At 38.0% G+C, this 16,391-nt stretch overlaps 1 protein-coding gene across 1 annotated transcript; it reads right to left on the bottom strand.

The window, feature by feature from the left end:
- Positions 1-12,389: 12,389 nt before the first annotated feature.
- purab (purine-rich element binding protein Ab) lies at positions 12,390-14,421 on the bottom strand. Its single transcript, XM_038277631.1, has one exon. It carries the CDS (start codon positions 14,328-14,330, stop codon positions 13,485-13,487), a length of 846 nt encoding a protein of 281 aa, XP_038133559.1. The 5' UTR covers positions 14,331-14,421; the 3' UTR covers positions 12,390-13,484.
- Positions 14,422-16,391: the final 1,970 nt, after the last annotated feature.

Raw genomic sequence — 16,391 nt, 5'->3', positions numbered from 1 at the left:
GATTTTCTCTTTTAACAATGAATTTCTCTTATCAGTACGGATGCTCACATCGAGCATAAAAAAGGGCGTGCATATTGCAGAGCACCAATGACACCAGACCAATAGTGTCCCTACCAAAGTTCAAATCAAACCTACGCCCTTGCTTCAAATGATAGTTTGTCTTGTTTACCTGCTCAAATTGAGGGCAGATACAATTATTGTAATAAATGTTTTACTTATTATTAGATCAATTTTTACACTGAATACTTTAGAATCCTTGCACTGGAAAAACAATACAGAAATAAGTGAAAATTTCTTAAATCAAAAATGAAATGTATTTACCTTTAATTTAAGTAGGTAATGGAGATTATTTGCCAATGGAATTAGTATTTTTACTCCTAAAATAAGATAATTAGATAATATGCACTTAAAATAAGATAATGCAGTTGTGTTTTCTTATTTTAAGTATAAATTGTTGTGTTCCATTGGCAAAATGTCTCTTTTACCTCCTCAATCCAAGAACAAGTGCACTTATTTTAAGAAAAAATGACTTATCTAGATTTTGATTTTTTCTAATGTGAAGAAGCTGCTAGCAGTAAACAAACTGTACGATGGTTCCAAAGCAGCAGGATTAATCCCCAATCTCTGGATCATAATCAGATGACTCCTGGGGTGACATCCGCCATGTTGTTTCCGAAGAGAACCAAGATAAGCAGAGGAGCTGGGGAAAGAAGTGGTAATACTGGAATGTCTAAAAGTTGGTTGAGTCCATCTGACACGCTGCACTGCAAAAACAATCTGAAATTAAGTAAAAATTTCTTAAATCAAGTGTATTTACCCTTAATTTGAGCAGGTAAATAAGATAGTTTGCCAATGGGATGAGTATTTTTACACTTAAAATAAGTTAATAAGATAATATGCACTTGAAATAAGACAATGCAATTGATTTTTCTTATTTCAAATGTAAACTGTCTTGTTCCATTGGCAAAGTGTCTCATTTATCTCCTCAAATCAGGATAAAATGCACTTATTTAAAAAAAAAAAATGACTTATTTAGATTTACATTTTTTGCAGTGTGTGAAACGGTTCCAGAAACAGGTCTACAAAGTAGACAGATCATAGCTTCACTAGGAAGTTAAATCTTCAAGTTTATGAACTAAAGGGTTTGATTTTGTAAAACAAAATGCAAACTTTACATGTATGGAAATAAAAGGTTTATCCAAGGTTTTATTTCTTACTTCAGATTTTGAAAACCTTTAAAAACAAACCTTTTCTACCCAGGAAAAATGTATTCAATTGAATTATTATTGATATTTAGGTCAATGATCTTTTTTTTTTTTTATGCATTAAAACATCTCTTCAGAATCTGCCATATAAATGAACAATTCAAGAGCAGAGCATCTCTCTAAATTAACATTGAATTGAATAAAAAACATTTAAGTTCAGTATGTAACTTTGCTACAGGACTCCCTTGAAAAAGAGGTTTTTAATCTCAATGGAATTTTTTCCTGATTAAATTAAGTTTAATAAGATAAGATTAACTTTATTGTCCCAAAGGAAATTTGATTTGGGTACAGACTCTGGCTGCTAGATAGTCCAAACTATGTGTCACACTGCATTAACGCATAAAACCACTGCTATAAAAATTCCATTATAAGACAATAAATAAATACATAAGGAAGTATTTTACATTACATTCACAATAAACATTTTTTAAGTGTATAAATACCCTTCTTTAAAAAAATCTGTTAAGTCAGATAATGAATACATAAAAAAGCATGTCAGTTTAGTTTAAATTTTGAATACCATTGCCAATTCCACAGTTTACTGCTTGATTGTGTTTCTTGCCTTAATGGAAAGTGTAACAAATGAGTTCTTATAGCGGTTCAATCTACAGGGGGGGGACTGTAAGACGTCGACCTGAAGGAAGAAACTGATGCTCTGAATAAAGAATATGAGTGGGATCTGAGAGGATTTTCTGGGCTTGCCTGGTTATTGTTTCATTGAAGATGGTCTGAATGAGGGGTGCTGCTTGACTACCATCATAAATAATACATAAACTATAAATTAAGGACTTCATCTCAGAATGTAAGCCTTTTTATCTAGAATAATAGTATGTAACCACTCTCTAAATGCTTAGTTATAAAGTATAAACAAAAAGAAATGTGCTACTTTGGAGAATTGTTCTAGAATTAAGGAAGATTTGCCTGAAGAATATACATTATTAAAAATGAGCCAAAGATGGAGGGAAAAATAAAACAGCGAGAAACTACACAGTAGAAGGAAAGAAACTCATAAAACTAAATAGATTATTCATAAGCAGTCTAATTAATTTACAATAAACCTGAAGGAATAGCTGATTTCCATCGTATTATTTATTGCGTGTTTGTCTGACATAACACCTACATTACCCACAATGCATTTCTCGGCTCACGCCGCTCAGTATAGGTATTCTGTTAGCATGCTTAGTGTGATAGCGCCTTCAAACTATTTATCTGGGCCTGAAGTTTTAGTCATATTTCTGTTTAAGGGATGAAGCTACAGTATTCACTGAATAAAACTTTTGATTTTCTGACTTTTCTTATTTCTTAAACAGACTCATAATAAGTTTCGTATTTTTTAATTAATAAGACATTTTAATAAATTTCGATTGATTACATTTTATTTATTTAAGGTAATATTTGGTTTTGTGTTAGATTTTATAAGATTTAGGTTTGGGGTTTATGGAAGAACTAAAGTAGAAATTAAACATTCAAATATAAGAGAAATAAAACTTATTTGGATGTCAAAAATTAATTGAACTAATAAATTAAATAGATAATTATTAGTGGCTGTTGTTTGAAGAAAGCAAGCTTTATCAACATGAATTTGTCCAAATTCAGCTAAGGGCTGCATTTAAACTCTGCAGACATACAAATGACCACAAACCAGTTTTAAAGGAGGTGGAAAACAAAGTCTGATAAGAGAAAAAAAGCCTGATTTTCATTAATTGTTCTGTGTTTATTCAATAAAAGTAGCTGAAATAGTCATTTAAAACTAATACTTGCCTTTTTTTTTTACTGTAACATATAAAAAAATGTCAAATTATCTGTTACTTTGATCAAAATAAAAAGAGAACAGTGAGGATAAATCTTATCACATTTTTGCTAAAATGTAGATAAAAGTATAACTAGAATTGATATTAATATAATTATGGGCCACAAAGGGCTATTTTGTGCATAAATCAAGCAGATATTATGTTAAACAGGATGTGATTACTTGTGTTGTCAGCCTTCAGCCTGCATGCTGTGCAACAGATTACAATTTTTTAATAATGTTTTAATATAAGTGCCAGACGGAGCTGCTGTAGTTTCCAAACCATGACTGGGTGTGTTTTGAACTGGAAATATTTCAAGACCAATCTTTTTGTCTGTTTTGTCTGTGGGCTTCTTTCAGACAGCTTACTGGCAGTGCTCAAGAGTAAGAGGGAGACAGATAGGTGGGATGCTTAAAAAACCTGAGGTCTTCATAAAAGGACACTGGACTGTAAGAAATTAATTATATTATCTATAACTGTAACATTTTAATAAAATGATATACATGTACACCAGAAACCTTCCCATCCCGAATATGATTTATAAAGATGATATATATTATTTTGGCTCAAGTGAGAAAAGTTAGTTTGACAGCGAGCTGAGACTGTGTCTGAGGTCCATGTCACCTTAATTACCTTTGGCTCACCGGCCTGTTGGAGGGAAGACAATCCCTTCCTGGATGAGGCTGCGCTGTCAACAGGGTGTCCGCTCTCCTGCTGTAGTGACAATGTGACACTCTGCCTCTGATTTCCCAGAGTGAAAATTAAAAGCTCCCATGTCGGCAGCTCTGTGTTAAATCTGATGTTGGAGGGAGAGTAAGAGGTCTGCTTTAAACCGGTTCCACTTAGCCTGTGTGACCTTTGCTGCACAATTTTCTTCTCAGAAGGGTTGAAGTGAAGTTCTGCTCTGAAAGGTAAGCAGTCAGTATCTTACCAGCTGCAGGTAAGAATTTCTGCATCTTGATCGACGCTAGAAGATAACAGCTAGACCCAAAACAGACTTCCTCCATCTTAAAAGAGCCTAAGTCATCTACATGAAAATAAAAAAACACCAAAAATGTATATGTTTATCTAAAAAATATATATATATATGCCAATTCTTCATCCTGATAGGTTTACTTAGTCTATTTAGAGTCTCAACATTATGTTTTCACTGATCAAACATAATCACTGTTGTACTTTTCAGAACTTATTAATTCATTAATTTGGCAGCATTAGCTCATGCTTCAGTGAACACTAACATTCATCATGTATTCAGAGCTCTACTCAGGTCTTATGCATTATGGCTTCTAATATATTTGTGTAGTTTTTACATCTGATTCTGGACTTTTCCTCTTTTTTCCACTGAAGAAATTACTTTTTTTCCCCCTACTTATTGTATCCCACCTCCAATCATGTGGTTTTGCTACAGTGAATAAAAAAATCATAAAAAAAGCATAAAAGTATAATATGTATTAAGCCAACAGGGAAGCATATTTTAATTTGTCACCAGAGTCAGCTACTGGTGTATACATTTTTAAAGTTGTAGTACACGAGGATGCAACTTTGAAACAACTCCAGTTTCAAAACTCCCACAGCAACATTAATGCTTTGCAAAAAATGTAGCCTACTGCATGTGCAGTGGATGGTTTTATAGTAAAACCATTGATTATTTACCTAGTAAAAGAAGGTTAAGAGCTTTAATGCCACTAAATATCTTCCTGTTTGAAACAAGCTCTGTAAACAGAGAATTTAGAGCAAATCTGGGTGGAGTAAAAATGCTGTAAAAACAAACTTAAACAGCAACACTTAAATTGATATCAATTTTTATTTACAGGCAATTAACTTGATCAGATGAGGTTAAAGATTCACTCTAATCATTTAGCCACTAGGGGCGCTATACCTGTAACTTCCAGCTTTAGCAACCCAGCAAACTGGATTGATAATGTGTAGATTTAATGTTGGATGCTACACATTATCAGCCTGGAAGATTCAGGAGAACCTTGTGAGCTGATTGGACGAAGCAACACCTAGTCCCCGCCTACCAAAGTTTGGCTTTAGCCAATCACAGTAACAGCAGCAGACATCATGATAAACCACAACATTTTATGCCCTTGCTGTTTATCTTTCAAAGATGAAATGATGGATTCTGACAAAACAGATGTAATAGCAGCAGCTCCTCCTACGCTAACATGGTTTTGTTGTTTCGGCCTCTGCAGCTCTTGCTTTCATCACAGCTTTTTGTCCCGCCTTGAACCATAATACTGAAGCATAAATGTTTGACCCGTTTGAGCTCGAATAATTGAAGTAAAAGCAGTACAAAAGGGATTCTCATGTGTTTAAAATGCTCAAATACTGCAAGTCCAACAGAGACACTGCCCTGACGCTAAATGAACCGTCCGTGTTACGGATCAGTTTGGACCATTATTTTGATAAGTCGTGGAGTTCCTGGTTAATTCAAGGGCGCATTCACCCCTAAAGATTCAATCCTACAACAGAGAACCCAAAATATGTCTGATCACTCATCCAGCCATGGATCAGACATTGGAGAGTATTTGGGAGCAGCCTGCATGGAGAATCTATGCACAAGTGTTGAATATTGAATTAAGCTAATAGTTTGGTGAACACTTATACTGTTGCTTTAATATGTTCTCGGTTTGCTTATGGTGATCAGACGTCCCTGATTTCTGTGGACTGTCCTTGTTTTGGACCACCTGTCCCCGGCTAAAGCTGTCCGCTGAAATGTCCCTGATTTTACCATTTTATGAATGAGGGGGAAATGTTGCGTGAAGACTGTTATTACAGTAGAAATGTGCACTATTTATTTATTGCTTTCTATTCATTTTTACATTTTGAAGTTAAGCAGGACAGGCTTATGTTTAAGATACTTATTTTATTCAGCAAAGTTTATTATTTTGTAATGAAGTGAATTGCTGGATAGTAATTTTTTTCCCCATCAGTTCATTTCACTCAAAAATATGCATCTAATTCAATGCAGATTTCAGTCGAATAGTAAAAAAAAATCATTTCACACACAAAGGCGCTAAAACAAAATCGCCATAAAATAAGCCTTTGATGCAATCTTTTACTAAAGAGGAGGAACGGAAATGTAACATATACCAAGCCAATCAATAAAAAATAAATCAGACCATTGGCTGCAGCTGGTATGAGGAAATAGATTCAGATAAAATTAAACAGATGGATTGAAAACTCCTGGAAAGGACCTAATCTGGTTCGATGGTTCTCCAGGGATAACAATGTTCGTCTAAAGATGTTTTTACAACCGATCAATTACCTTTAGTTTATATCATGATATAATTAGTTATTTTAAGTAGAGTTATAAGTTGTTTGGCTGTTTTTTTACACTTGATTTTTGTTGTTTAAATATTAAAAAATATGTAAAAATGGATGAAAGCGTCACTGTCCCTGTTTCCTATTTTAGTTTTCATGATATGAATTTATTTTCATCTACGAGCTGAAAATGTGCTCAGATTAGATTGCAGAAATCTGGTCACCTTAAGTTTGCTACACGAGTTAACTATGTCCAAACTAATATATTTTGGTAAAAATCGCCCATTATAAACATTACAGGAGTTTAAAGGTTCATAAACATTTGTGAAGTCTATTCCAGATAAGAGCATTGTAGTCCTGGTCCCTCCCTGACCAGCCTTTAGTACACTTTAAAATGATGCTGACAACATATTATATTGCAAGTACAATATTGACAGCTTATGTTTCTGCAAAAAGAAATCCTGAGTAACCCATTTATCAGTAATACTGTAAATAAATATGCATGAGCTGTAGAGTTGAGACAGTTGTGCAAAGACAGGGAAACGTGGAATGACATTTTATTGCGTGATTAGTCATTTTTTAGACAACAAGGCTCCCAGAAAACATTAAAACAAACAGCAAATGTACAAAACAGAACACCCTTCTTTTTATTTGCCATCAACAGAAATTTAATAAGGTAGTGAGAGTACATAACAGAAAGTAAATGGTGTGTGAGGACGCCGAGTGTGATGACGCTGAGATGAATAGGATGAGCTCGATGTCAAAGCCAAAGTAAGCACCATCGTCATGTAGTCAGGAAAAAGGCCATATTTCAGTAAGAAATATCCTACAACGGGTGAGGAGAGGTTAAACATGATACAAGAGGGTTGTTATCACAGTTTTCAGACATTTTTTTTTTTTTTACCAACTAAAGAAGAAAATCAGAACAATATCGGTGTACTGTAGCACTACTTTATCATGCAATTTACTTTAGTAAACCTTCTGACACACAGACAAAATATACTTCAGTAAGTAGAACTCAACACATCTCTGTCCAGCAATAGTCACAAAGCCTGTAATTTATACTCTTTAAATGTGAGATCCCTATCAAAAATAATATGCAGATTTTTCTTTTTCTTAATATATCTAAAGTGCAAGTATCCATTTTTATTCAATGCTTTCTGTAAGTATAAAATACAAAGGAGAAAAAAAAAACAGCAAGATGTTTTTTTCCTGTTTACATGTTATATTTTCTGAAAGGAAGGAGCATCATATATAACAAACCATATATATATATTTATATACACACACACACACACACACACACATACGCTCACACACACACGCCACAGATAAAATATATTTTTTTGAAAGATACAACATATTATCTCGTATGGGGGATGGGTAAAGGGATCAAACGGTGTCATGGGATATGTTCATTGTGCATTGACCCCCCCCCCCCCATGTTCCCAACGGCCTCCAAACACTTGAAGGAACGTCGCCATAATTATACACAAGAGTAGCCTGTACAATCTGCAAACATTATGGACCCTACTGCTTTGTGCGTGTGCAAACTGAAGACATGCTGCATAACTCCCCCCCCATCCCTAAAGAAAAAAAAAGTTAAGAAACTCCCCCCTCACTATCCTTTAGAGTACTTGGCTTTGACGAGAGGTTGAGATTGGCTGTGATTTCTGCTTTATTTGTTCACCAATAAGGCCTCCAAATACAAAGGTTGGTTTTAGTTGTGGGGAGAAAAAAAAAACGTTATCTTAAGTTTTGTTTTACTCAGAAGTCATTTGCAGAAGCCGGTCGCCCGGCAACAACTTGGTTTGTGTTACTAGGCATGGGCCGGAAAGTGGTGATAACATCACAGTATTAATCTAGGATTTCAATTGATCAAAATGATTTATCATTAAAAAATCAACAAATATTTCTAGTAGTGTTGCACCAATTCCATTTTTAGGCCCCGATACCTGGCTGTGAAGTATTGGCCGACACAGATACCATCTGTTTGAAATTGATGTGTGTGTATCTGAAGAACTGCATACTACTTGGATGTAAAATAATTGCCATCATGGCTTTGTCAAGCTGCTGTCTACCTTCGTGAAGCAGGAAAAAGACTAATACAAAGTGAATCCAGTAGAACTTTTATTCCCTACCTAGAATGGGTGACAATAGTTGAACAAACTTTTGGCTCTCAAAATGGTATCGTGCCCTATTTGTTGGTACTCGCTGATACCGATGACATCATTTTAGTGCTGGATCGGGGCCTCGTCCGATACTCACTAATTTCTACTACAGTAAAAGCGATTTATTGATTATAATGTTCGAGTAATATTTCTGTTATCTATTAGTATCATTAACTTTATTTGATACTAAGGACTTAAAGGTTAGAGCTACTTTTTTATTGGAACTATTAATTCCTTTTTAATTACCACAGAACTAAAGTGGCACAAAATAAAAGTATTTTACTAGAAAAGTTTTTTTTAAAAAGTGTACGAATGAGAGATTTTTAAATTCCGAAATATATAATAAAAATTTACTTCTGGTTATGATTCCAACGTGAACAGGAAAAGAGTGCAATAGGAACAGTAGGTTGCAGTCACATGAGAGCTCAGCAATGCCAGATCCTATTCGCTGCATGTTAGAGCAGAGAAATGGCTTCTTCCTCTTCCTATCCAAACCAAAAAAAGAAGCAAAAAGAAGGTGAAGATCGTTCAAGTTTTCAGAATTGGTGTCGACCTAAGTAGGCGTAGGGGCTCAGAAACCAAGCGGAGGTTTCTTCTTTCCTTATGGACAGGCAGGTTAAATGTTTGCAGACCTAAACGAAGGCAGGCCAGCACGACTGTGCCGCCTACCTGTTGGGAGGATTTCAACTTGTAGCAATAACCTTTCATAAAACGTAGAATGTTTATAACGCCAAATATTCTTATTTTTCAAACAGTAAATTGTGACTGCAGGCAAAATATTTCAGATTTTAAACTGTCTTGAATTCTTTATGTATTAATTTCTAATAATGTATTTATTATAAGACAGCCATGGTTGGGGATTATGCAGCAGTCAGATTAAGTAATTTCCTTCAGGAAAATAAAGTCAATATTAGCTTCTTTTTGTTCTTTATCCACTGACATTGCTGGCTAATTTGCTGAGCTACAGGTAAAGCCTGCAATCGGCAAATAAACCATTACAGATTTTCTTAACGACTGAATTTTTCTTTCTTACTGCAGCCTTTTTTCAGCCATCTGATTAGCAATGCACAGCAACAGGTGTGGTCGGGACAGTGCCACACAGCAAGAGAAAAATACACTCACTTTCACTGGCCTTTTAAAAAAGATATTCACAATAATTCCTTGAAACCATTGCCCGGCTCATGCCTGGTGTTTGGAGAAAAAATAAAAACCAGCCAAAAGCACCAAAAACTGCAGTTATCATTTCCACCTTCATCCTTTGCTTAACAAACACTGCATGGCATCGGTGGAAGGAACTGAAAATCACATTTCATAGGAGAGATGCACACAGAAAGCCAGAAAACACAACCTTTGAGGGGTTGCCTTGATGCTCCCTGGAGTATAATTAATCAAACCATAATTATCATCGATGCTAACAGCTTCACTGAACTTCAGAACACAGCCGGACCCCTGACACTAAGCAGCCGACCATCTCGCATCCTAGAGAAGCTCTAATCGGTGCAACAACATGGCTGCAAGGTCACTCTGGGATTCTTTAGTTTTTGCTTTGAGTCTGAGTGAAACGAGTAACTAGATTTGATTAGCAGATCTAAATAAAAAAAAGTGCGTTCTGGACCTTTCCATGTAATTTCAAAAAGGGACGAGTCACGCGTAGTCAGTAACCTGTAGCTCTGGCCTTAACAGTAGACGCTTTAGTCTGTAAGGACGAAAAGTGCAAGTGTCGCAGAGGGAGGGGGGTCATAAAGTTTCTTATAAACTTTGAGAAGGTGCGATATCTCATATTTGGCTTACAGGAAAACTTTAAGATCGATGTAGCATGAAACTTTTGAAGAACTAAATTAAATCAAGCTTAGGAGGGGAGAAGGAAGAGAGAGAGAGAGAGAGTACTTTGGAGGTTAAAAGCTGCATCCCAACAGAGTTTGGACTTGTATCAGGCTCAGGATGAACTCGGACTGACCTCAGACGTGCTTTGCTGGGCACATAGTCATAGGTGGCACGTGTTCAATAGATATGGGCTTCCTTTCGTCATAATTCACAGCCAGCGTGAGGAAATATCTCTGCAACAGGGCAAAAAAAAAAGATTCCCTGTTCTTTACAATGGCTGGTTAGCTGTCTGCAGAGAACTGCTAGGCCTTTCCTTTCGCCGGCTCTCTCTGAGATCAATACGAGCCAAAAAAACGCTTGATACAGGTGAAAAAGCACAACAAATCAAAGACAAATTGTCTCTCTGTTTTTAAATAAAGAGAACCTGCAGCCAAGGTGAGCATCTGCTTTCCTAACACTGGCATCAGGGCCTTTTACAGTCTGTTTCCCCCTTTAAGTCTGCTTCGTAGCCACGTGACTGGGATCAGTTGTTAGCTGCTGGGTGCCAACTGGCTTTACATAAACCTGATCGTGATCTAAGCGTGTGGAGCTCAATTTTAAAATAATTAGACAGTGCCAGCTCTCCAGAAAGAGACCGGACCTCCTTCAGGCTCTGGCTGAGAGAGAGAAGCCTGTGTCAGAAAAAGCTGATCAAAATCAAAATATTAATGAAATAAAAAGCAGAATTGTGCATCACCTGTCCTGCAATCAATGATTCTGTAGGAGATCCTAACAACAAGAGGCTTTTTGTAGTTTTAGACACCATTCGGAATACTTTAGAGACCTCCCAAACACTCAGAGAGCAACAGGAGGCCTTAGCAGGGGGAGGCTGGATGTGTGTGTGTGTGTGTGTGTGTGTGTGTCGGCCACCTCTGGACCCCATATTCAGGATGCTTTCTAGACACCCGAGGAGGGGCCGACTGTGAGACAGTTGTGCGTCTGTGTTGTATGCATGTAAAGAAGAGCGGGGAGGGGAGGGGGTGATCTCATCGAGGACATGAAAAAAAAAAAAACAATCACACAAACTAGTGTATGCGCACTGAATGACAGACAAGGCAGCCGACTGGTTTACAGAAAGTTAAAGGAAAATTTTAAAACAAAAAGGTCTCACTACAAGGTTTCTTCAGTTTGAGCAGTCTTCACATTTGGGAAAAATAAAAACAAAACAAAAGAAAAACGCAGGAGCAACATCCTTATCTTCATGCTTTCAAATATCTACCGATCACATAGCCTGTACATTGTTTTTTTGTTTTTTGTTTTTTTTTCCTCGTTTAATAATCTGTACACTTGATACAATGCCACAATTGGCACGTACACAATATTGCACACTAATATGAAATGTCCTACATCAGTCAGGTGGCTTCTTCTCTTGCTGGGAAGGAGAAACCCGAGACGTTTTGGACAACGTGGAGACATAAACTCTGAAGACAGAAAAAAAACAAAGAAAAATATGATGCAAAAAGAGACATATCATGAGTGGCGAGGGCTCCCTCCCAAGGAGCCACCAAGGGGGCTGTAGCACCATGAAAAGATAGATACTGCCTTGGCCCTCTGCATCCTCTCGACTGATCTCAGCTTTGACATCTGCTCTCATCCAGCAGCTCCTAGTCTTTAGTTTTTTACTCACCATCATGGTGCATATAGATTACAAAGCCATATTTTATCATTCCTGCCTACAGACAGAGAAGACAACAGCAGGGGCGTTGCAAAGGGGGGCGGGGCCCAGGCCCTTTCCACCCACCACCGCCACACCCGTCCCTCCTTTTAGCTCCGACTTGGTGTTGCAAACTCACACTTTTAAGGACCGTAGAGGGGGCGTGCAAACCCCCGGTAATTCTACCATATCTCTGCCTACGATGACAACACTCGTAAATAAAAACATACAACGGTCGAGGTCACGGACCATCCGTGTGAGAGACACGTAAACGAGTGGAGTGTATAAGGCACGGGTCGTAATGACGTCAGAGAGGATGCTGTAGCCTCGCCGCGCGCTGCGCTGACGCGTCTAAGGTTTCTTTTTTTTTCTTTTTTCTGCGTCTTGCGCCAAGAGACCTCGACCTTTTTTTTTCTTTTTTTTTTTGCATCCCCCACACCAACCAGAGGAAAAGAGTGACAAAGAAACGAATAAAACAAAGACTTTTACCCACAGAAAACGTGGGTCTCTTAATAAGGATCTCGTTTTTTTTTTTTTTTTTACAGCTGATTCACAAAATCATAATTAGTACATCTAAGTTAGCACTTTTCTCCTTTAGGTTTACATGGACATGGTGCAAGAAAGTTGATATTCAATAGAGAAGCTCAGATTTATCCCACTATCAATATTAATATCATTTTTTCCTCTTTAAAGGCCCTCTGTGAAGGCTTTTTAATTCTGTCTGAACTTTTCCAGAATTGCATGAAAGAAATACTGTAAGCTGAGCACGCTTTAGGTCAAACCAGAGTCCAACACTCCAACTTCTTCGCAAAGCATGAGCCGACATGCTGACAGGTTTATAAAAACCTTCTAGTGCTTCTTATTCCATACAAGTGCTTTTACCTTTACTCTGCGTACCTTAATAAGTAAACTTTACATCTTCTGGTTTCTGATTTTGGTTTCATAAAATCCATTATACATGATGTTCTCTTTGTGCTGATGTCAAATATTAATTCAACATGAAGACGATCGATTCATATAATAGACCTCTGCTTTTTACTTTGATTAAATCTTAGCATATATGCAGTTTGAAAACATTTACTTTTCTTTTTTTTTGAAATAGCTTTGATGTGTGCAAAATATGTCATTGATAGAGATAGGCTATAAACACTCTGTTCATTGTCATTTAAACCAAGTAGGAAACAGTTCATATCTTACAGTTCCATCCTTGATAGCAGCGGCTTACTGTTACATGGGTGGTAAGTGGGGTGACATCCAGTAAAATGAGCGAGGAGGCAGCGGAAGGTGCTGCCATGTCTGTGGAGGTTGTGTGTGTGTGTGTGTGTGGGGGGGGGGGGGGGGGGGGGGGGGGGTTGATTACCGTGGAAACTCTCGTTCTATCTTACAGTTAAAAAGTCTCGGGTTTTTCATCTTTTATTTTTCTATTCTCTCACAGTTCAGGATGCGTCTCGCTCGGTTCACCTGCGCTCCTCAGTCAGTCATCGTCTCCGTCATCAGCGCCGTGCGGGCCCTCAGGTAGCAGTTCGGAGGCCCGCTTCTCTCTACTCCGCTCCTGGATCTTCCGCATCTCCTCCGCGTATTTACAGAAGGTGTTGCCGAATTTGGACCACACTTTGCAGGGGACCGTAATGGAGTTCCGGTACGTGGGCTTCACCTCGCTCACCCGCATGAACACGCCGTACTTGTTGGAGCCCACGTCGAAGAAGAAGCGCTTGTTGTCGACCGTGAGAGAGGTGCCCTCCGGGAGCTCCGCCGGCTCCTCGTCCACGCCGTAGTCGTCGATGAGTTTGGCCAGAGCGTCACGGAACTCGATGAGACCCTGCGCCGGCAGAGCGATGGTCTGGCCTTGCGCGCTTCCCAATCCGGGGCCCCGATTAACGGTCTGCCGGATCCTCAGGAACCGCCCCCTCTGGTTCTCTTTCAGATCCATGTAATATTTCCGATTCTCCCGCACCAGGAATTCGCTCTTCAGCGCCCGCCGGGGCTCATCCTGCACCATGTCTGGGTTCGTGGGGCCCAGCTGGGCGTAATGTTCGATAAAGTCCCCGAGATAGTCACGGAACTCCACGGCCACGGACATAGAGAGAGTCAGGCGGCTCTTGTTTCCCCCAGCGCCGACCTCGGCTATCTTTAGGAAGCGGCCTTTAACATTCTGCTTCACATCAAGGTAGAAGCGTTTGTTCTGGATGTCGACACGTTTGGAGGCGAGCTCCTCGGTGTCGTGCTGCAGCCGAGACATGGCGCCCATCGCGCCCGGGGGCAGCGAGCCGGGGCCTGCGATGGGCCCTCCGTGGTCACTGCCACTGTCTCTGTCCGCCATGATGCTGCCTCCCTGCGTTACCTTCCACCGTCTTCCTCTGCCTGCTGCAACCTCGACTGCCCGTCAAGCCGATCCGCTGCTCTATCGCGAGACGAGAGAAGAGGAGGGAGGAAAAAAATAAAAATGAAAGTAACAGGAATTTGTGCTGCGTTCAAGAACCCGCGCTGCTTTTACAACACCGAGCTTACGTTTTGTTTTATTTCATCTTTAATAAAGCAGTGTGCTGTGGAGTAAAGCCGGATTTAATCGAGATCAGATTGAGAGAGTCCAAAAAAGAAAAAAGCTTTTCATCACAGGATTAGATGGTTTCATTAAAAACACCTTCCTCATATTCTGATGTCTCAGATTGTCCTCATCTGAAATCCAATAAAAGCCAAAGCCTGTCAAAGATTTACCTGGGGGTTGTTGGGTGGGTGTTTCAGCACCACGGACAGTTTTCCGGGGCTTTCAGCACCAAGGACAGTGAACCCGCACAACCCACGTGGAAGCAGATGAGGAGCGGAATGACATAGAAATTTGTGAATGAGCAGTCTGTGTGGAAAAAAAATAAAACATAAGTGATGAGATGCGGAACACCAGGAATTATTCCAACGGGGTTTCCTTTTCCTGCTGCATCATTTCATACCAACGAGAGAAGATTTTAAAGAGTTAACCGGAGTTGATATTAGTAAATCCATTTGGTTTTGTCAACAAATTTACTTTTGGATTCTAAAAACTAAAATATTGTAAGTTTCTGCTTTTTGAAACTGAAGTCATATTCTCATTAGACTTTATTTTTAATTAACTCAATATTTCATCTTTCAGTCATACCATGTTCTTAAAAAAAAAAAAAAAACTCAGATGTGTTCTAAATTTAATTTTGTTAAAAATAATAATAATGTGTTTAGCATAGACGGAAAGAACTGCATTATCTTTTTAAACAAGATCTATTATCATTTTTGTAACCTTTCTATTCAGTGGTTGGTCCATCCTGCCAGAGAATGCCCATTAGATAAATTAATGAATTAATATTAAAAGTAAATAAATTATACATAAATAAAAATCTCCTTTGTGTTGACGACTTCGTTTTCAGCTGTTAACTTTCAGGTTTCAGTTTTAAGGGATTGAAAACAAAATCATACTTATCATCGGCTTGTTTTTCACTAAACCGCTGAACCTTATGCTGAAATATTTGGTCTCATTTGTTCAAACTGCATTATTTCATTAACATTTTGATTCATTCAGAGGAAACTTTGCAAGCCTGTTATAGTCCCTGTAGGGAATATTTGTGTTCTCCCCCTTATAAATAATCTTGTAATTTTTTTACTCATTTATTTTTAAATATAACATTTTAATAAAGGAATATTACATCTACAAAACATCACAACAAAAGTATAAAGTTTACTAAAAAAGTTATTGTTTTATAGATATTAACGGGTTACGATGTAAACGCCAAAGAATCTCCAAATAGAAATACTGATTTAAACTCATATGTGAGAAACATTGTGGTTACTTCATAAAAGAGTGGAGAATTTTATTTTTCTTTTCTTTTTTTTCTTTTTTTACATATTACATATAATCACAAAATGGAAAAAAAGATGCAAAATGAAGGCAAGAGGAAGGGTTGCAACAGTCAAACCTTTCACAGATGGCTCTTATTTAAGGAGGCAACGGAACTCAGAAGATGCAGCTTTTCTTTTATGGTTACCAAGGTTACCATTAGCATTAGTGAACCTGGCAACAGGCTGGCAAACGTCACCTTTGAAGATTGGAACTGGAATGGGAGAATGCAGGAGGGCCACCTACTGGCCGGGAGGAGATCATTTTGTCGCTCTCTCCTATGATAATGGAGTTTTGATAGTTTTGAAATTAAACAATCTCAGATGAACGGACTGTAACATTGTTTCTCTCAAGTTGTTGCTGTTTTCTTTAATTTTTATGTAGTTAAAACCTTCATGCTTCATCCTTTATGCCACATGAACCTCTGTATTAGAGCTGGTCACACTTTCTGATAAACTCCTCAATGAAAAATCCAGAATGATCGTGATCATCGATCATTTGACAAGTGGGAAAATATCAGAG

This window comes from Cyprinodon tularosa, unplaced genomic scaffold (genome assembly GCF_016077235.1).
Source record: "Cyprinodon tularosa strain WSP-4 unplaced genomic scaffold, ASM1607723v1 ctg133, whole genome shotgun sequence".
NCBI lineage: Eukaryota > Metazoa > Chordata > Actinopteri > Cyprinodontiformes > Cyprinodontidae > Cyprinodon > Cyprinodon tularosa.
The sequence above is the reverse complement of the archived record's forward strand: the minus strand, read 5'-3'. Positions and strand labels throughout refer to the sequence as shown.

Excerpts from the sequence above, each read along its gene's own strand:
- purab (XM_038277631.1), bottom strand. The coding sequence starts at position 14,330 with ATGGCGGACAGAGACAGTGGCAGTGACCACGGAGGGCCCATCGCAGGC.